Consider the following 21,930-nt stretch of genomic DNA (forward strand, 5'->3'; position numbering starts at 1 on the left):
TACCTAAATTGATTTACAGATTCAATGCAATACCAATCAAAATCCCAACAACTTATTTCTCAGAAATAGAAAAACCAATAAGCAAATTTATCTGGAAGGGCAGGGTGCCCCGAATTGCTAAAAACATCTTGAGGTAAAAAAACGAAGCTGGAGGTCTCACGCTGCATGACTTTAAGGCATATTATGAAGCCACAGTGGTCAAAACAGCATGGTATTGGCATAAAGATAGATATATCAACCAATGGAATCGAATAGAGTGCTCAGATATAGACCCTCTCATCTACGGACATTTGATCTTTGATAAGGCAGTCAAGCCAACTCACCTGGGACAGAACAGTCTCTTCAGTAAATGGTGCCTAGAGAACTGGATATCCATATGCAAAAGAATGAAAGAAGACCCACATCTCACACCCTATACAAAAGTTAACTCAAAATGGATCAAAGATCTAAACATTAGCTCTAAGACCATAAAACAGTTAGAAGAAAATGTAAGGAGATATCTTATGAATCTTACAATTGGAGGTGGTTTTATGGACCTTAAACCTAAAGCAAGAGCACTGAAGAAGGAAATAAATAAATGGGAACTCCTCAAAATTAAACACTTTTGTGCATCAAAGAACTTCATCAAGAAAGTAGAAAGACAGCCTACACAATGGGAGACAATATTTGGAAATGACATATCAGATAAAGGGCTAGTATCCAGAATTTATAAAGAGATTGTTCAACTCAACAACAAAAAGACAGCCAACCCAATTACAAAATGGGAAAAAGACTTGAACAGACACCTCTCAGAAGAGGAAATACAAATGGCCAAAAAGCACATGAAGAGATGCTCAATGTCCCTGGCCATTAGAGAAATGCAAATCAAAACCACAATGAGATATCATCTCACACCCACCAGAATGGCCATTATCAACAAAACAGAAAATGACAAGTGCTGGAGAGGATGCGGTGAAAGAGGCACACTTATCCACTGTTGGTGGGAATGTCAAATGGTGCAACCACTGTGGAAGGCAGTTTGGCGGTTCCTCAAAAAGCTGAATATACAATTGCCATATGACTCAGCAATACCATTGCTGGGAATCTACTCAAAGGAATTAAAGGCAAAAACTCAAACGGACATTTGCACACCAATGTTTATAGCACCGTTATTTACAATTGCAAAGAGATGGAAACAGCAAAAATGTCCATCAACAGACGAGTGGCTAAACAAACTGTGGTATATACATACGATGGAATATTATGCAGCTTTAAGACAGGATAAACTTATGAAGCATGTAATAACATGGATGGACCTAGAGAACATTATGCTGAGTGAGTCTAGCCAAAAACTAAAAGACAAATACTGTATGGTCCCACTGATGTGAACTGACATTCGAGAATAAACTTGGAATATGTCATTGGTAACAGAGTCCAGCAGGAGTTAGAAACAGGGTAAGATAATGGGTAATTGGAGCTGAAGGGATACAGACTGTGCAACAGGACTAGATACAAAAACTCAAAAATGGACAGCACAATAATACCTAATTGTAAAATAATCATGTTAAAACACTGAATGAAGCTGCATCCGAGCTAAAAAAAAGAAACAAGAAAGCAAGAACGGAAAAATTCTGATCTGTTAAACAAAACCTAAGCTAGGGATATAGAGTAAGCTGAAGTGAATGTCAAAGAACAGATATAAAACAAAGTCATCCACCAAGAAAATCCTAGGTGGAAAAAAAAGTGAAACTCTCCAGAATAAACTAATTAAATGTCTAGACGCCAACAAAAAATAACAAATCATACTAGGAAAATCGAAGATATGGGCCAGTCGAAGGAACAAACCAACAATTCAAATGAAATACAGGAACTGAAACAATCAATTCAGGATGTTTGAACAGACATGGAAAATCTCATCAAAAATCAGATCAATGAATTGAGGGAGGATATAAAGAAGGCAAGGGATGATCAAAAAGAAGAAATAAAAAGTCTGAAAATACAAATCACAGAACTTATGGGAATGAAAGGCACAGTAGAAGAGATGTAAAAAACAATGGAAACCTACAATGTTACATTTCAAAAGGCAGAAGATAAGATTAGTGAACTGGAGGACAGGACATCTGAAATCCGACAAGCAAAAGAAAATATAGGGAAAACAATGGAAGAATATGATAAGGGACTGAGGGAAATGAATATACATGTTGTGGGTGTCCCAGAAGGAGAAAAGAAGGGAACAGGAGGAGAAAAAATAATGGAGGAAATTATCACTGAAAATTTCCCAACTCTTATGAAAGACTTCAAATTACAGATCCAATAAAAAAGGATTGAAGCCCTCTAGCATACTATATTCTGGAGCAGCTAGAAGGAAAAACATGAGAGGATCATATGGTAGCCCATGACAAACTCTGGGATCTGTCCTATAACCATTTTTTGAAGACTGCTTTGAAAACTATTGCTTTTTCTTTCTTTTTCTTTGTATATATGCTATACTAAACGATTAAAAAGCTTAAAATGTGAAGAAAAAAAATTACTGATCCAAGAAGTTCAGCATACCCCAAACAGAATAGATCCAAATTGACACACTACAAAACACTTACTAATTAGAATGTCAGATGTCAAAGAGAAAGACAGAATTTTGAAGCAGCAAGAGAAGAGGAATTCATCACCCACAAGGGAAGCCCAACAGGACTATGCATAGATTTCTCAGCAGACCATGGAGGTGAGAAGACAGTGGTATGATATATTTAAGATACTAAATGAGAAAAACTCCAATCAAGAATTCTACATCCAGCAAAACTGTTCTTCAAAAATGAGGGAGAAATTAAAACATTTTCAGACAAAACATCACTGAGAGAATTTGTGACCAAGAGACCAGCTCTGCAAGAAATGCTAAAAACAGAAGCATGAGAGGCAGATAGGAAAAGACAGGAGAAAGAGGTGTGGAGAAGAGGATAGAAACGAAGACTATGAGTAAACTTAAAAAGAAGAAAAATTAGATATGACATATAAAACCCAAAAGGCAAAATGGTAGAAGAAAGTACTGCCCATATGGTAATAACACTAAATGCTAAGGAATTAAACTCCCCAATCAAACGACATAGACTGGCAGAATGGATTGAAAAACAGGACCCATCTATATGCTGTCTACAGGAAATCCATCTTAGACCCAAGGATAAACACAGGTTGAAAATGAAAGGTTGGGAAAAGATATTTCATGCAAATAGCTATCAGAAAAGAGCAGGAGTAGCTATACTAATATTCAACAAACTAGACTTCAAATGTAAAACAATTAAGAGACAAAGAAGGACATCATGTATTAATAAAAGGAACAATTCAACAAGAAAACATAACAATCATAAATATTTATGAACTGAGCCAGAGTGCTGCAAAATACATAAGACAAACACTGAAACAAGAAAGAGACACATCTACCATGAACAGTTGGAGACTTCAATTCCCCACTCTCACCAACAGACAGGACATCTAGACAGAGGATCTATAAACAAACAGAGAATTGGAATAATACAATAAACGAACTATACAGACATTAATACAACGTTACACCCCATAGCAGCAGGATATACCATTTTCTCAAGTGCTCATGGATCATTCTCAAGGATAGACCGTATGCTGGGTCACAAAGCAAGTCTCAATAAATTTAAAAAGATTGAAATCATACAAAACACCTTCTTAGATCATAAAGGAATGAAGTTGGAAATCAATAATAGGCAGAGTGCCGCAAAATTCAAAAATATATGAAGGCTCAACAACACACTCTTAAACAACCAGTGGATCAAGGAAGAATTACAAGAGAAATCAGTAAATTTCTCAAGGCAAATGAAAATGAAAACACAATATATCAAAATATATGGGATGCAGCAAAGGCTGTGCTAAGGGGAATTTATTGCCCTAAACACCTATTCCAAAAAAGTAGAAAGAGCAAAGATCAAGGAATTAACTGTCCACTTGCAAGAACTAGAGAAAGAACAGCAAACTAACCCCAAAGCAAGCAAGAAGAAAGATATAACGAAGATTAGAGCAGAAATAAATGAAATTGAGAACATGAAAACAATCAAGAACATCAGCAAAACCAGAAGTTGGTTCTATGAGGAAATCAATACGATTGATGGACCCTTAAGCAAGGTTAACAAAAAGAAGAAGAGAGAGGATGCAAATAAATAAAATCAGACATGGAAGAGGAGACATAACCACTGACGCCGCAGAAATAAAGGAGGTAATGACAGGATACTATGAACAACTTTAGGTTAATAAACTAGACAACATAGATGAAATGGACAATTTCCTAGAAAGGCATGAACAACCGACACTGACTTGAGAAGAAATAGACAACCTCAAAAAACCAATCACAAGTAAAGAAGTTGAATCAGTCATTATGAAGCTCCCCAAAAGGAAAAGTCCAGGACCAAATGGCTTCACATGTAAATTCTACCAAACATTCCAGAAAGAATTAGCACCAATCCTAGTCAAATTCTTCAAAAAACTTGAAGAGGACACAAGGATACCTAATTCATTCTATGAAGGCAACATTACCCTCATACCAAAGCCAGACAAAGACACAACAAGAAAAGAAAATTACAGATCAATCTCTCTAATGAATATAGATGCAAAAATCCTCAACAAAATTCTGGGAAATTGAATCCAGCAGTACAATAAAAGAATTATACACCATGACCAAGTAGGATTTATCACAGGTATGCAAGGATAGTTCAACATAAGAAAATCAATTAATGTAATACACCATATCAACAAATCAAAGCAGAAAAACCACATGGTCATCTAATTAGTGCAGAAAAGGCATCTGACAAAATTCAACATCCTTTCCTGTTGAAAACACTTCAAGGGATAGGAATAGAAGGGAACTTCCTCAACATGATAAAGGAATATATGAAAACCCCCCAACTAACATCATCCTCAATGGGGAAAAACTGAAAACTTTCCCCCTAAGATCAGGAACAAGACAAGGATATCCACTATCACTACTGTTATTCAACACTGTGTTGGAAGTTCTAGCCAGAGCAATTAGACAAGAAAAAGAAATACACAGCATCAAAATTGGAAAGGAAGAAGTAAAACTCTCACTGTTTGCAAATGATATGATACCGTATGTCGAAAATCCCGAAAAATTCACAACAAAACTACTGGAGCTAATAAATGAGTACAGTAAAGTGGCAGGTTACCAGATTAAAATGAAAAAATCTGTACAGTTTCTATACACTAGCAATGAGCAATCTGAGGAGGAATTCAAGAAAAAAATTCCATTTACAACTACAACCAAAAGAATAAAATACTTAGGAATAAATTTAACTAAGGATTCAAAAGACCTATACAAAGAAAACTACAAGAAATTGCTAAAAGAAATCACAGAAGATCTAAATAAATGGAAAGGCATACCGTGTTCATGGATTAGAAGACTAAATACAGTTAAGATGTCAATTCTACCTAAATTGATTTATAGATTCAATGCAATACCAATTAAAATTCTAAAAACTTACTTTGCAGAAATAGAAAAACCAATAACCAAATTTATCTGGAAGGGCAGGGTGCCCCAAATAGATAAAAATATCCTGAGAAAGAAAAATGAAGTCAGAGGTCTCACATTATCTGACTTTAAGGCGTATTACACAGCTACAGTGGTCAAAACAGCATGGTATGGGCATAGAAATAGATATACTCTCCAACGGAATTGAACAGATTCCATTCAGAAATAGACCCTCTCATCTACGGACAACTGATCTTTGATAAGGCAGTCAAGCCAACTCACCTGGGACAGAACAGTCTTCAATAAACGGTACTTAGAGAACTGGATATCCACATGCAAAAGAATGAAAGAGATTCCATATCTCACACCCTATACAAAAATTAACTCCAAATGGATCAAAGAACTAAACATTAGATCTAAGACCACAAAACTTTCAGAAGAAAATGTAAGGAAATAGCTTATAAGTCTATAATAGGAGGCAGTTTCCTAGATCTTACATCCAAAGCACAAGCACTGAGGAAAGAAACAGATAAATGGGAATGCTTCAAAATTAAATATTTTTGTGCATCAAAGAATTTTGTCAAGAAAGTAAAAAGCCTACACAATGGGAGACAACATTTGGAAATGACATATCAGATAAGGGTCTAGTATCCAGGATATATAAAAAAATCTCAAAAACAAAAAGACAACCTAATTACAAAATGGGCAAAAGACATGAGCAGACACTTCTCAGAAGAGGAAACACCAACGGCTAAAAGGCACATGAAAAGATGCTCAACTTCCCTGGCTATTAGGGAAATGCAAATCAAAACCAAAATGAGATATCATCTCACACCCACCATAATGGCCATTATCATAAAACAGAAAATGACAAGTGCTGGAGAGGATGTGGAGAAAGAGGCACACTTATCCACTGTTGGTGGGAATGTAAAATGGTACAAACACTGCAGAAGGCAGTTTGGCGGTTCCTCAGGAAGCTAAATACAGAATTGCCATATGATCTGGCAATACCATTGCTAGGTATCTATTCAGAGGACATGAGGGCAAGGACAGAAACAGACATTTGTACACCAATGTTTATAGCAGCATTATTTACAATTGCCAAGAGATGGAAATAGCCCAAATGTCCATCAAAAGACTAGTGGCTACACAAACTGTGGTATATATACATATGATGGAATAATATGCAGCTGTAAGAATAAAGTCACAAAGCATATAACAACATGGATGGACATTATGCTGAGTGAGATCAGCCAGAAACAAAAGGACAAATACTGTATGGTCTCACTGAAATGAACTAACATTAATGAATGAACTTGGAAAATTTCAGTTAAGAACAGAGGCCATCAGGAGATAGAAATAGGGTAGATTTGGGGTAACTGGAGCTGAAGGGATACAGACTGTGCAACAGAACTGATTGTAAAAATTCAGAAATGGATAGCACAATACTACCTAATTGTAGAACAATAATGTTAGAACACTCAATGAAGCTAAATGCGAGAATGATAGAGGAAGGAGGGCTAGGGCACAATTGAAACCAGAAAGAAAGATAGACGACTGATTTAAACAGTGAATAAAAAAGTATTTGCCAAGTACCCTTGGGGGAACAGTGAGAAAAGGGGAAAATTCAACTTCCCCATTTGGAGTATTTCTGATATACTCACAAGCAGTGGAGACAACCAAATTAATAGGCCGAGCCCTGAATCTTGGGGTTTGTTCATATGAAACTTACCCTGCAAAGGACAGACTAAACCTACTAAAAATTAGGCCTAGGAGCCACCCCCAGAGAACCTCTTTTGTTGCTCAGATGTGGCCTATCTATCTCTCAGACAACATGGCAAGCAAACTCATCACCCTCCCCCCTCTCTATGTAGGACAAGACTCCCAGGGGTGTAAACCTCCCTAGCAACGTGGGACAGAGACCCTAGAATGAGCTGGGACTCAGCATCAAGGGACTGAGAAAAGCTTCTCGACCGAAAGGGGGAAGAGAGAAATGAGACAAAGTGTCCATGGCTGACAGAGTCCAAATAGAATTGAGAGGTTGTCCTGGAGGTTATTCTTATGTAATTTATATATATCCCCTTTTTAGTTTAAGGTGTATTATAAAGTGCCTGAAACTGTACAGCTGTGTTCCAGTAGCCATGTTTCTTAAAGATAAAGGTATAATGATACAGTTTTCACAATGTGACTATGTGAGTGTGAAAACCTTGAGTCTGATGCTCCTTTTATCTACAATATTGACAGATAAATTAAAAAATATGGATTAAAAGTAAATAAATAATAGAGGAAACAAATGTTAAAATAAATTGAGCAGATTGAAATACTAGCGAACAATGAAAGGGAGTCGTAAGGGGCATAGAAAAAAAAATACGGGGAACAAAGGTTAAAATATATTGAGTAGAAGGGGGCAGGCCATGGTGGTTCAGCAGGCAGAGTTCTTGACTGCCATGCCAGAGACCCGGGTTTGATTCCTGGTGCCTACCCTGGTGCCTACCCATGCAAAATTTAATTAATTAATTAATTAAAAATATATATATTGAGTAGATGGAAATACTAGTGGTCAGTGAGAGGGAGGGGTAAGGGGTATGGTAAGTAAGAGTTTTTTCTTTTTCCCTTTTATCTCTTTAATATATGATGTAAATGTTCTAAAAATGGTTGTGGTGATGAATATACTACTATGTGATGATATTGTGAGCCACTGATTATACACCATGCACAGAATGTTTGTATGACAAGAATGTTCATGTTTGTATGTTGTTTTGGTTTGATAATAAAAATAAATTAAAAAGGAAAAGAAAAAAATTAATTGCTATAAAAATGAGCATGAAGATTATGAAGAACTTCAAATTTGGGATAAATATACAAATATTACAAAAAGGGGAAAAACTGATTTCACATTATAGTCTATAATATAACTAGTTTTCTTTTTTTTTTTAGGGTATAATCATTCTTTTTAAAAATATATTTTTGTTTATAAAACAACCAGCACACAAACATTCTTAACATACAAGCATCCCATACATGGTATACAATCAATGGCTCAGAATAGCATCACATAGTTGTATATTCATCACCATGATCATTATTTTTAATATCTGCATCACTCCAGAAAAAGAAATAAAAAGACAAAAGAAAAAACTCATGTTACATAACATACCCCTCACCCCTCCCTCTTATTAACCATTAGTATTTCCATCTACCCAATTTATTTTAAACTTTGTTCCCCCTACTGTATTCATCTGTATTTCTGACTCATCTGTCCATACCCTAGTTAAAAGGAGCATCAGACACAAGGTTTTCACAATTACAGTCACACTGCAAAAGCTATATCATTATACAATCATCTTCAAGAAACAAGGCCATTGGAACACAGTTCAGGTACTTCCTCTAGCTACTTCAATACACCATAAACTAAAAGGTGATATCTACATAATGCGTAAGAATAACCCCCAGGATAACCTCTCAATCGTTTGAAAATCTCAGTCATTTGATACTTTACTTTGTCTCATTTCTCTCTTCCCCCTTTTGGTCAAGAAGGTTTTTTCAATTCCTTGATGTCGGTCTCATCTCGTCCTGGGATTTCTGCCCCACATTGCCAGGGAATCATGTCTCACGTAGAGGGGGAGGGCAGTGAGTTCACTTGCCAAGTCAGCTTAGGGAGAGGGGCCACATCTGAGCAACAAAAGAGGTTCTCTGGGGGTGACTCTTAGGCCTACTTTTAAGTAGGCTTAGTCAATCTTTTGCAAGAATATTTCATAGGGGTAAACCCCAGGATAGAAGGCTCGGCCTATTGGTTTGTTTGTCCCCACTGCTTGCTAGAATATCAGAAATATTGCCCCCTTTCTCCCCAGTCCCCCAAGGGGACTTTGCAAATGCTTTTTTATTCACTGTGCAAATCTCTCTGGGATTTGAGGCATCACACTAACTGGGACAAACCAACAAAATTTCATGCCCTATTCAAGATTCTATGTACTTATGATGTTAACCAAAATTAAATTAGGAAATGCACTACCCAAAATACAAGTTTTGCACCAAATAAACATCTTTCCTTTTAGTCTCACACAGAAGTTGAAGTTTTAAAACATGGATATATCATCCTTTACTCAGTCTTCTGATATACCTTAGTTCCAGTTTCACTTTTTTTTTTAGCTTCACATTTTTAGCAGTAAAATTCATGTATGCAGTTAAAGTTGCCTTGTAAGATAAGAACAAGTAATAATTTTAAAAGTCTATTTTTCAAAAATGTACAGTACTGGTTCAATAAAAGCTCAGAGAATTTAAAAGATAAAACAGCCCACAGAGATATCCCTATCATACTAAACTGCAAAGAGCAGCTATCCCAGAGACACAGGAGCACTCACACTGATACACAGTGGCACTGAAAGGAGGGCAAGGAGGAGCACACATTTTAGAGAAGAAGTTGGCAGCACTGATGCCAAGCCCTGGAGCCATGCAGACATCTCACCCGAGCTCCCTGGAGAGGAGGTGTTCACTCTGGCAGACACAGCACACACAAAGGCAGGGCACCAAAGACATGTGTGCCAGCACCTGCAGCCCTGTGTCTCCCAGCCACCAGCTCCCCCACAGGAAGTTCTTGCACTTGCAGGCACTGTCTGTATCTCTTTGAGGAGAATCTGGAAATGGGATGATTCACAGGGTAAGGGCAGGGAACAGAGCATCTCCCTGGCAGGCAGGTGCCACCCCTAAGCCATGAGGAGCACAGAGAGGGCAAGGTACTGAGGGTCATAGGAGAGAGAGAGAGCGCCACAGAAGTGGAGAGAAAGAAGGAGAAGTTCTGAGCATAGCAAGGACAGAAGGCTACCAGATGGGAGCTAGGGCTGTTCTGAAGGGCAAAATTAAAAGCTTCTGCAGTCTAGGAGGCTGTAGACACGGACATAGCCATACAAGAAGCACCACACAGCGATCACACCTGCAGTAGAAGTGCACTCAATGTGCAGGGTGTGCTTACGGTGATCCCACTTTGTAAAAACAAAGCTCACTGCACATGCAGACCTGCCACTGGTGAGATTATCCTGAACACAAGGGAAATGCGGGGATAGGCCCAGGCATACCTGAGTGTGGCGCACCCAGCTCGCCCCTCCCAGCTGGCTCTTGGAGCTCACACCCACCCATGCCCCCCTGCTCAGGGTTCACACCCCAGTCCCCTGCTCGACAGCAGCACAGGCCTCAGAGCTGCTCAAGGGGAGCATGCCCACACCCCACCTCTCCAATGTCTAGATGTCCTCTCGTGGTCACACACCTAAGGGTTCTTTACCCTCCATGATGCCTTCCTCACTGAGACTGGCCTCCTACCCCCAACCCTTCAACAAGGGGTCAGTTTTATTTTTACCAAACAACATGGAATGCCTGAGTCCATTTTATACCAGGTCTCACTTACGAATTCTTTAAAATCACTCTTGAATAACTGTTTGCTTTTATCTTAAATCTCAACCCAAACTCGACATTTAACAAGTTTCCATTTTAAAAACACTTTCCCATGCACTGGGCATGCCGCTTGGCTCTGGGTGGGGACAAGCTGCAGGCTCTCTTGCCCTGTGAGCAGAGTTTACACTGACTCCAAGGCAAGGCTTCTCCATTCTTTCCCCAAATCCTGGAAGCAGCCAACCTGCCCCACATACAGCTAGCCAAAGTTAGGTCTTCAGGACAACAGCTGATTTTTTTTAAACATATTTTTTAAACAACTCAATTTTTACCCGTCTTCAAAGTGCTGTATTTACATTTTCAACCAGACCAGCAAAAAGGTTTACTGAAGTGAATGAGGCAAACTGAGATTATTCCTACACAATTATTTAAAGGAAATCACTGCTAATGACCAATTTCATTATTTATATTCTACCAGAACTATCATACAAAGTAAATTGAAGCTGTTAATTCTGTTTTTCTAATCTTCAAACCATTTTTTAAAAATAAATGGAGTACACTGCAGAAGAGAGGACAGAGGGATGTCTTTTCTATAGAGAACGTCTGAATTTGATACATTTCCCATAAAGAATACCAAGCTGGTGAACACCGAGAGAGAGCAATGCCTGAAGCTCTGTGCAGGGCCCAGAGGGCCTCTCACAGTGTGCTATTTTGTACTGTCTGTACAACCTATTCAATAAAGACAACTTCAATTAGAGTTGTAAACAGATCGACTAACACAACCAAGGGGCCAAGAAGGTGACTCTGAGAGCAGAAAGACAGACTTACAGACACTCGGACTCCTCAGGGTGCAGGTAGTACCTGTGGCAGCCCTCGGCTGGCAGCTGGGTAGGAGGCTGACCCGCTGGGCTCAGTACTGCGGGACTGGTCATGAAGCTGCGTCTGGTGGCGTTGGAAATTGGGACAGGAGGCCGACTGCTTTTTTGGTGTAACACTGTTTTAGCTGCATAAATGGAAATTTTACAGGGATATTCGTGTTATTTACAGATACTTATAACATTAGCAAAAAGCGTTTAAAAAATCTACAGCTTTTACAAGCACTAAGAGTAACTGCAACTTTTATTTGAAACAAACTCCTCCCTAACACCCCAAGAAGCCACAGGGCTGCCCATAGGGGTGGGTAGGAACCAGGGAGATGGCCCTGGGCTCTGAGGGGTCCAGGTTGAAGGAATCAGAACCTGAGGCTGGAGCAAAAGAGGGTTCACTGACTTGGGAGTACTCCCCAAGATCCAGAATTCAGCACAGACCCGACACAGGGTGCAAACTAAGGATGGCTCTGAGAAGCAGATGAAAAGTCCCCATCCCCAGAGAGGCAGAACCACAAGACCTGCCATGGCAGACAGGGAGGGTGAACTAAGGCCCTGGTAAGGGGGGGGGGGGGACTCGGCTAGACTACAGGACAGCACACTGAGCATATAGGGCAGGGCTGGCTGTGGCAGGGGGTGGCCATGATCACTGATAGCAATGGGGCCAGAGGGTCCCCAAGGAAGCCTAGATGCCTGGAGACCAGGTGGCTGCAGTCCCAGAACAGAGCAGCAAGGCTAGAGAGAGGCCGATGGCCCAGACAACTAAGGGTTTCCCAGGGCCAGGCAGAAAGACAGCAGACAGGGGTGTTGGCCTGCTTGTTCCATGAGTCAAAACCAGAAGGCTGGGGGTAGGCACCCCAACAGGACATCACTACTCTGTGCCCACTTTCTGGACCCCAGCCAGTTTTTGTACCTGGAGCAAACAGCTGTAGATGAGGTCCCAGGAGGTAGGACCATACACCATGAAGGCCAATGTCTGTGGCAATGAATCCCCTCCACCAAGCCTTTCCTGAAAGGCCACTGTGGCCACTGACACAGACCACTGCTCACAGGGGAAACAGGAATGCCCAAATATTCCAAAGACCTTTGGACCCAGCATCCAAGGTGATGCTGAGACCTGGAGACCCAAAGCATGCCGGCAGCCCTGTTAGAGGGCAGTCATGACAAATGGAACCCGGCCAAAGGCTGGCTCCCAGAGGTCCCCTGGGTTCACGGCCCCCCAGCCTCCAAATGTATACTTTGGGGCAAACCTGTTTGGTAGCTGGTGCCACACCTGCACTGGTCCTGGCCCTGGCTGAGATCTGTGGTTGGGAGGCCTCACAGAAGCCTCAGGAACTACCCCCTCTCCCAGCCAGGCCAGTAAATAAAACATAATAATCCCATCCTGGGGGGATGGCAAACATCCTATTTAACAACCCCCAGCCAGCACCTAAAAAACCAGATGGATCCTGGGGTAAACTTGCCCAGTGGCTGTGCTTGCTGGGGCATGTGGACGAACTCTGGGAGCTGAGTGAGAGCGGGTCCCAGCTGACTCCTTCAAGGAGACAGGACCTCAGGCCTATAACTGCTAGAAACTGAAGGTTGCCTGCAGAAACAAATTTGGAAGCACATTCTGCCCTGGAGACTCCAAACGAGAAAACAGCTCAGGCAACACAAGGTGTCACCTTTGAGACCCTTGGCATAGAACCCAGCCACACCTGGATGCCTGACTTACAGAACTGTAATCTACTGAGTGGGTGCTGTTTTAAGCCCCTGAGTCTGGGGTACTTTGTTACACAGCACAGAGAGCTGACAGAGGTGTGTCTGCTATAGCATGGTCTGGAACTCAGCCTCCAGGGCATGGTGTACAGCCCTCCGCTTCCTAGATGCGTTCTTTCCTATCCCTATTAAAAGAGGACCAGGAACAGTCCTATATTCACATGGTATTGGGGACTGAATCACATCCTCCATGAAGACAATGTTCAAGTCTTAAGCCTTTCCCTGTGGATGTGAGTTCATGTGAGAACAGGGCTTTCTATAAGCCTGTCGAGAAGAGGCTGGCTTGAATAAGGACAGTTTTAATCCAATATGACTGGAGTCCTTATAAGCAAAGGAAATGCAGAAATGGAACAGAAGTCACAGGAGGAGACAGAAAGACAGATTATCAGGTAACAGAGGCAGAGATTAACTGCCAGCAAACCACCAACAGAATGCTGCAGGCCTGCCAATACCTTGATTTTGGACTTCTAGCCTTTAAACCGTGAGCCAATAAATTTCCACCATGTAAGCCACCAGCTGATTGGGGTCTTCTGGACAAGAGTCAATATTCAGTTTTGCTCTGGGATGACCTGACTCTCCTGCTTGTCAAGGCTCATCCAGCCAGAAGGGCAACAAGGCAGCAGAGGGCAGCCCCGAAAGTGGGAGATGAGAGGCATGTGCTATGAAGACCCAGGGTTCTGCTGCATCAGCAAAGTTTCCAGAAGTCCTTTAGTGATGGGCATGTCAAGTCACCCTATGCAAAGTAAAACAAATGACTCCAGCCCTACTCCTCGCCAAGAAAGAGGAAAAAGCTGCAGGGCAGCCTCTCTGCGTTCTGTTCGGTGCCTGAATACTGCTAAACCCAAAGCCAAGAGAGGCTGGCAGTGCTTAAGGCCCAGGCAGGAAAGGACTCGGCAGCAGGCCCTGGCGCAGTGGAGGAGTCTGTGGCCTCAGCCCTACAGTCAGCAGACCCCACGGCCTTACAGGAGCCAGCGGTGGGACAGACACCTCACGGGTCAGGGCAAGACCCAGAGGGAGAAATACAACCCAGGACCCTAGGGCTCTGGAGAAAGGCTGTGCTATCCGCTGCAGGAACACAGAGCTTTAAAAACAGCCCCTACGGTGTATGGGTGGGTCAGTGGCAGAATGCTCACCTCCCATGTGGGAGAGACCCAGTTCGATTTCCGGACAATGCACCAAAAAAAAAAAATAAAGAAAAAGAAGAAATACAAAAGAACAACCCCTCACACCATGCAAAGTGTTAAAAAGGGGCTGGGTAGATAGGAACTCTAATTTCCACACGATCCTTCTGTAAACCTACAATTTCTCTAATAAAATATGTGCTCCTGAGCAGCAGGGACAGACGCCGTGAGCCTGGGCTACTGACCGTTATAAGCTGAATCCCATCAAATGCTCCCTGTCACAAGGTCAAGAATGCCTGTGGATGATCTGCCCTGAGATGGTTGCAGCACCTCGGGGCTGAGCACGCACAGCACTAGACAGCCCTGACCCCATATCATCTACAACTTTTGCATCGTTTTCCTTCTCAGTTCTGATCTCAGGCCCTGTCAGACCAGCTAACAGAAGAGGGAAAAGCCTGATGGATCGATTCAGAATGCCGACGATTGTATCTACTAGTTTGTCAGCCACCCTGTCAGCAGCCTCCGCCATGGCTACCAACTCTTAGTGTGAGGGGACTATTTAGGATCCCTTCCAGGTGGAAGGGCCAGCAATCTGTGCTGATAACAGATACGTAATTTGCCTGTGTCGCCTTCCCTACCTGCTGGGCCTTGGCCAGCACCACCATCCAGTGACTCTCAGAGCATGATTCACTGCACAGGACCCTGCCAAGCACATATCAAGCAAGGCGCACATTTCACAGCACACAGACGCAGGAGTGGGCCGTGAGCATGAGATCCACTGGCTGTGTAACAGCCCAGAGGGAGCTGTGAGCCAGAGCTGTGTCATGGGCACACCAGCACCAGGTCCCTTGGATCCGAGGCCCAGCAGGCAAGAGAAGCAATGGCCAGTGGCAGGAGTACCTGACCCTGACTGTCAGGATGAGGCTGCCACCAAGGGAGGCCAGGAAGGCTGGCATCCAGGCGATCCCCTGGGGCACTTCTTGGTGTGCTTGGGGCCGACTGTGACAATGAATAGTGAAGTTTAAAAGTTGTTAAGGAAGGGCTCCTGCAAGATGAGAGTCTGAATTACAGCCTGAGAACCCCAGCTCCTCCCACACCCCACAAAGCAGCACATCTACTCTTGCAGCACCACAGGCTGTGCATCTGCTATTCCGTGCACTGGAGATGCCCGCCTTCGAGTTCCCACCCTTCTTCACAGACACACTTGCCCCTGCCCTCCTGCCATGCCTCCCGCCAACATCAGCATGTACCAGCATGCTCTGGCTGACTGAGCACACATTCTATGACTGTTTCCTGTCCACACTTTCACTGCTAGCCTGACACGGGTCTTGGTCACAGCAGATGCTCAATAAATCCTGACTGAGTTAACTGACGTCAGAGAGGATGGCTGCAGCCCAAAGCAAGTGCAAATGGACGTGATGGCAGCTGGGCACAGGTGTGAAGGGCAGCATATCAGGTGGGAGGCTAGGGCGGGACAATTGTAAAAGGCCTTTTACACTGTGTAGGGGCAGTCTAAATGGTCTCTTCTGTGTGGGAAACGACTGCGGCCCTCATTCAAGAGAGCACCATGACACCGGTAATGCAGCAAGCATGCGGGGCCACGGTGCAGACAAGCTGCTGTGTGGATACATGCATAAAACAAGGAAAGTATGGCTCCCACAGAAGCAACCTTCTCGTCCAACAACAGGAAGAAGAAAGCAAAACATAAGTGGCAATGTTTTTGACTTAGAGCTAACCATAATTAAAATGAAGATAAAAGACATGATGGGACTACAGTATTTCTGGCTAGAAGATGGGGTGATGCCTGCAGCAAAAGAACTGGAAGGAAAGTAAGCGTGGAAAGGAAAACGACCCATGGGGAATTTCAGCTGGTTTGAGAACACTCAAACAGCATGGTAAGGCCTCAGTCTCCTAAACTTTGTGTCCTTTTTCTTTTATTTTTAATTATAAAATATAACACATATACAGGAAATGCATAAAGCACACACAGAGTTGAGTAAATTATTATAAAGTGAAATCCATGTGGCCACTACTCCAACAGCCCTCCAGAACACATTCTCCTCAATTTAACTTCTTCCACAAGGAACCACTCCCATCTTTCCTTCACGTTTTCAACACCCATTTACATGTACATCCCTTAAAGATCTAGTGTAGTTGTGCCCATTTTCCTGCTTTAAGTGAATTAAATCCCACTGCAGGCACTATTTTGCACTGGAATTTATCATAAGAGTCATTTCTACAGAGCATAGTGCACACGTCCTCTTTCTGCCCACGTGCTGCGGCACCAACGCTCCGTGGCTCAGCCGCTGGCCTACAGGTTCACAGACAGGCTTCCTTCTAACGACCATAAAACAGAACCACTACAGACACCCGCCTGTCTCCTGACACAGGAGTCCCAAGTTCCCCTGGGTACGCAAAAGGGAAAGGATTTGTAGGGTCATGGGGCATGCAAACACCTCCCAAGGTGACACCAAAAGTTCTCCCACAGACACCCTCACAGGAATCTAGGAGGGTTCCCAGCACGTTCACCACCCCCCACAGCACCTCTACTGCTAGAATTATTTTAGCTTTGCAAACCTGGTAAGTGTATATGTGCATAACATTTTGTTTTAATTTGCATATCCCTGATGGCCACTATGGAAGAACAACTTCAAGTAAGTCTATTGGGCATAGACTGGAGCTCCTCTTTCATAAAGGAGTCTTCAAGTTTTCTATTCATTTTCCACAGTTTTTCCCTTTTATTGATATGAATGAGTTCTTTATATATTCTGCATGCTAGTTATTTATCTGTTGTATGTATTATAAATATCTTCCCCCCCAACAAGGTTTTTTTCCCCTGTTTTTATATCATCTTCGATGAAAAGAAGATCTTAATTTTAATGTAGCTGAATTCATCAATCTTTTAATCATGGCTAATATTTTATACTCTATGTCATGGTTAGGGACATGTGTCAACTTGGCCAAACTGTGGTACCTGTTTCTCTGATTGGGCAAGTGCTGGCCTGTCTGTTGCAATGAGGACATTTCATAGGATTAGGTCATGATCACATCAGCTGCATCCACAGCTGATTCCATTTGTATTCAGCCAAAGGGGAGTGTCTTCTACCATTAGTGATGCTAAATCTAATCATGGGAAGCCTTTTAAGAAGGACTCAGAGGAGAGAGGTTCTATTCCTGCTTCGGCTGGTGAGCCTCTCCTGTGGAGTTCATCCAGACCATCCATCAGAGTCGTCAGCTTCACAGCCTGCCCTATGGATTTTGGACTCTGTGTTCCTGCGGTCACGTGAGACACTTTCATAAATTTTATATTTGCAAGTGTTTCCTGTTGATTCTGTTTCTCTAGAGAACTCTAACTAATACATCTTAGTACCAGGAGTGGGATGCTGCTGTGGTTTGCAAATGTCAGATATGTTTGAATGGTGTTTTGGATGGCTAAGGGGAAGATTTTGGAAGAACTGTGAAGAGAATAATGGAGAAGTCCTGGAGTGCATGAAGAGACTGTTGGTGTAAATGGAACCACTGCCAATCTTGACAAAGGAGGACACAAAAGGGAGACTGGAGTTTGCAGAGTGAGAACCATGGAAGCTCGGGTCTGAAGCCAAGAAACCTCGGCCAGGACAATGAACCCACCCATATACATGGAGAGGGTGAGTTTACCCTGAAGGGTGAGGATGAGCCTCTCATCTTGTTGCAGTGGAAGAGTTGTGTAGCCTCAGGCCTTGAAGAAGGTACAGCATGCTCCTTGGGGGACTGGGAGAGCCTGGCTGCCACCACATGGAGGGGCTGAGTGTGTGCCCCAGAAATGGCAGAGAGTCCAGGGGTGGCCCTGATGCCTGGAGAGAGTGGAGCCGAGAGGTGGTCTCCTCGATGTTCCCCGAGGTTGATTTGGAAAGAGGCAGGCCACTGCGTAGGCCCTCGGAAAGGGTGGGACTGCCACTTTCTACAACCGAAGGATGAATGACTTTCCGACTTTGAAATCCAATGGTGTTTGCCCTGCAGGTTTTACATCTGTGTTCTTCCAATTTCTCCCTATGGAAATGAAAACCTATATCCTGTGAATATCCTCCTTTGCATCTTGGCATCAGACAACTTGTTTTGAGATTCACAGGTCCACAGCAAGAAGATAATTTTTTGCACCTGTTTAAGGTGATGCCTGAAGTTGACAAGTTGACAAGGGGTGGACATGTGTTAGTTAGATTCAGTTGTCAACTTGGCCAGGTGGGCATACCTAGTTCTGTTGCTACGGACATAAGCCAACGGTACGTGAACCTCATCTGTTGCTAATTACATCTGCAGTCAGCTAGGAGGTGTGTCTGCTGCAATGAATGACGTTTGACTTAATTGGCTGGTGCTTAAATGAGAGAGCACAACGTAGCACAGCCTAAGCAGTTCAGTGTTCCTCATCTCAGCACTTGCAGCTCAGCCCAGGCCTTTGTAGATGCAGAAAGAAATCACCCCGGGGAAAGTTGTTGGAACCCAGGGACCTGGAGAGAAGACCAGCAGAGACCATCCTGTGCCTTCCACGTAAGAAAGAACCTTAGTGGAAAGTTAGCTGCCTTTCCTCTGAAGAACTAACAAAACAAATCCCCTTTTATTAAAAGCCAATCTGTCTCTGGTGTGTTGCACTCTGGCAGCTAGCAAACTAGAACACTCTATAAGAAATAACTTCCTAACTGGAGGTCTTGAAGACATTCTCCTCTATGATCCGCTTAAAGCTTTCAAGATTCTCAAAGCTGGCAAGCCCATTATTTCACTCTGCGGTAAACAGGGTTTATTTCACCTTGTTTTAAGGGGGAATGGTAATAATTTTGGAAGGTGAGGAAAAAATCATCACAGAAGAGAGTAGAGCTGTGCTTCCTGACCAAGGAAGGGCACCAGGCTCAGCTGGGAGCGTCTCTCCACACCACACCTGCTGTGTACCTGGATTCCTACTCAACAGGGCAGGGTGGACACAGCACCAGGAAATGAAAAGCCCAAGGAATTCTGATGGGGACCACAAATGAAAGGCACCAGACAAATCACTAAGGCAAAAATGCAAGTTTCTATATATTCAAAATAAACAATTTAAATATAAAAAGCATTACTGTGTGAAAAGTTAGAAGCCTGTTAAGGACACTTTGAATACTGCTAGAAATCTCTCAGAGGAAAGAGACACCAACTATGGAAAGTTTATCACTCACCATCTTTCAGCTCCTGAACGTCCCTGGGTTGAACAAAATCTGGTTTGACATTCTCGAACCACCAGAAGAGTTCAGCGATAAAAACCATAAGATTCGGCTAAAAGAAAAAGCAAAACATAAAAACAAGGACACAATAAGCAACTTACACATAAAAGTAAAACTGCAGTTTGGTGACTCTTCTCACCTTCAGCACTAGGGGAGCATACAGCATGTCCTCCAAGGTGAGGAAAAAGCACTTGTGAAGGTGTTCATTGGAGAATTCTCTCAGCAGCCGGATATTATACAGGCTGTCGGCCATCGACGTCACCTCCTTCAAGCATATATCTAATAGAGAAAGAGGAAATCACCACTGATTGTACAGATGCTCTGCCTCTCAAGCCTATGTAAATAATTCTGAACTGGAAGGTGGTGGCAATACTTAAAATGGTAACAACATTAAGAGATTTAAAAGTTACAGGAATCATTGCAAGTAATTAATATAGTAGGAAAACACTCCCAAAAAAGATTATTTGAGAAGTCTCTAGCATCTGAGTTTAACATCTGAAAAAGTAAAATAGATGGGCTTCCAAAGCAGACAGCAATAATCACCTTTCAATTTAAAAAGATTTTGTTACAAAAGTTAGAAAATGTTTAATTAAGTTTCCTTCACCAATCAGAAACCAATCAGGGTTTTCCTTCACAAACTCCTTTTCAAGAGGCTTTTTCCATGTTTGTAAAGGGGTAGGGGGAGGACACAAACATAAAATAGAAAATGCCACACTTATCCAAGTTCACTCAGTGATGGCAGGAGTTTTACTAAGGACAAAAATCAGGCAACTGTGTGTAGCAAAGGCCTCCTCTGTGAAAAGCTGTTAGCATCTGGGGCCGGACGATTTCCCATTTCACACTGACATGCAGGACATTCCCAAGCCTGAATCAATAAACACCAGCACAGGCAACAGGTTACTGAGAACTAACCGCACCAACCCCACCCCCTGCTTATTTTTAGTGCTCCTGGGGGGTGGGACTTCATTCAGACAAGAATCTGGAACCATAGAATCCACTTCAAGACTAAATTGGAAAGAGCCATATTTACAGCAAATATATGATGCCTCCTAAAATACAAATACTAAAGCAGAGGAATTTGCAGTATAAGTGATTTTAAAATAAATTTTATTTCTAAGGAAAAAAACAAGTCCAAGGTTTGAGATGTATGTACAAATTAGATTCACAGCATCCTGGATTCATTCATAAATTCTGTCCTCCACAGTTCCCTAAAGCACTATTAATTCTCAAGAGAAACCTGCTATCACAAAGGCTGAGTAGCTGGACACATTTATCTTGTAAACAATTTTATGAAATATTACAAATATAAATCAGACCCCCACGTACCCTCTACCCAGACGGAACAATATTACATCTTATCTGTTCCAAGGATCTTTTCTTTAATAAACTATCACAAATCTCCCTCCCCAAAGGTCACTCCAAAAGCCTGAGTATGTTCTTCCCATGCGCACACCTTTCCTATTAGTGTCTGAGTGTGCCTACTGAATACAGTACGTGTCCATACACAACACAGTGCTGCCTTGGCTCTGCTAAATGCCCGTAAATGTCATCCAGGTTGCAGCCCGTTTTTCCCAACGCTGCATTGTATTTCCGAGACAGTGCTATGCTGATAGAGGCAAATCTCCGCCATCACTTCAACAGCTGCTGAACATTCCACTATTTCTCATTATACAAAAAGTGCTGCAAGAACAAACTCACAGGTGCTCTCCGCAGCTGCACAAACAAAAGTCTCCAGGGAGCTGGGCCACAAGCTCCCACGTCTTGTTAAGTGCTGCCACCACCCTCCAAAGAGGCCACACTCACCCACAGTCCCTCAAGTCCCTCCCCACCTCCACTATGGAGCCATCCAACCTTTCCGCTTCTGCCCATCCAATGGCTGAGCCCGATCCCTACGTGAAACAACTGTGGGCTGACCTCCTCACAGGTGCTGGCCATGTGAAATGCCTATTGCTACTCTGCCTCTGGGTTTCTATCTTCTCTTACTGATTTATAAGAATTCTTTATATATTATGCTTTAAAAAGGACTGTGTGACAATTCACTGGCAGTTTACATTTTATGCAAACACCTTTTCATGGATATAGTTTATTGCTTAGTGTTG

General features: G+C 42.5%; 1 protein-coding gene across 5 annotated transcripts in view; it reads right to left on the reverse strand.

Moving 5' to 3' along the window:
* CAMSAP1 (calmodulin regulated spectrin associated protein 1) overlaps positions 1-21,930 on the reverse strand; it is a 112,057-nt gene that overhangs the window by 29,056 nt on the left and 61,071 nt on the right. For 4 of the 5 annotated variants that reach the window (XM_077148781.1, XM_077148779.1, XM_077148778.1 and 1 more), the window contains 3 exons: positions 19,971-20,110; positions 19,787-19,883; positions 11,690-11,864 (listed from right to left, as the gene is read on the reverse strand). In XM_077148781.1, the coding sequence (XP_077004896.1) occupies positions 11,690-11,864; positions 19,787-19,883; positions 19,971-20,110 (412 nt within the window). The remainder of the gene's footprint in view (positions 1-11,689; positions 11,865-19,786; positions 19,884-19,970; positions 20,111-21,930) is intronic. The other variant, XM_077148783.1, reaches the window with a different exon arrangement.

Source organism: Tamandua tetradactyla, chromosome 2, assembly GCF_023851605.1.
Source record: "Tamandua tetradactyla isolate mTamTet1 chromosome 2, mTamTet1.pri, whole genome shotgun sequence".
In the NCBI taxonomy this organism is placed as follows: Eukaryota; Metazoa; Chordata; class Mammalia; order Pilosa; family Myrmecophagidae; genus Tamandua; species Tamandua tetradactyla.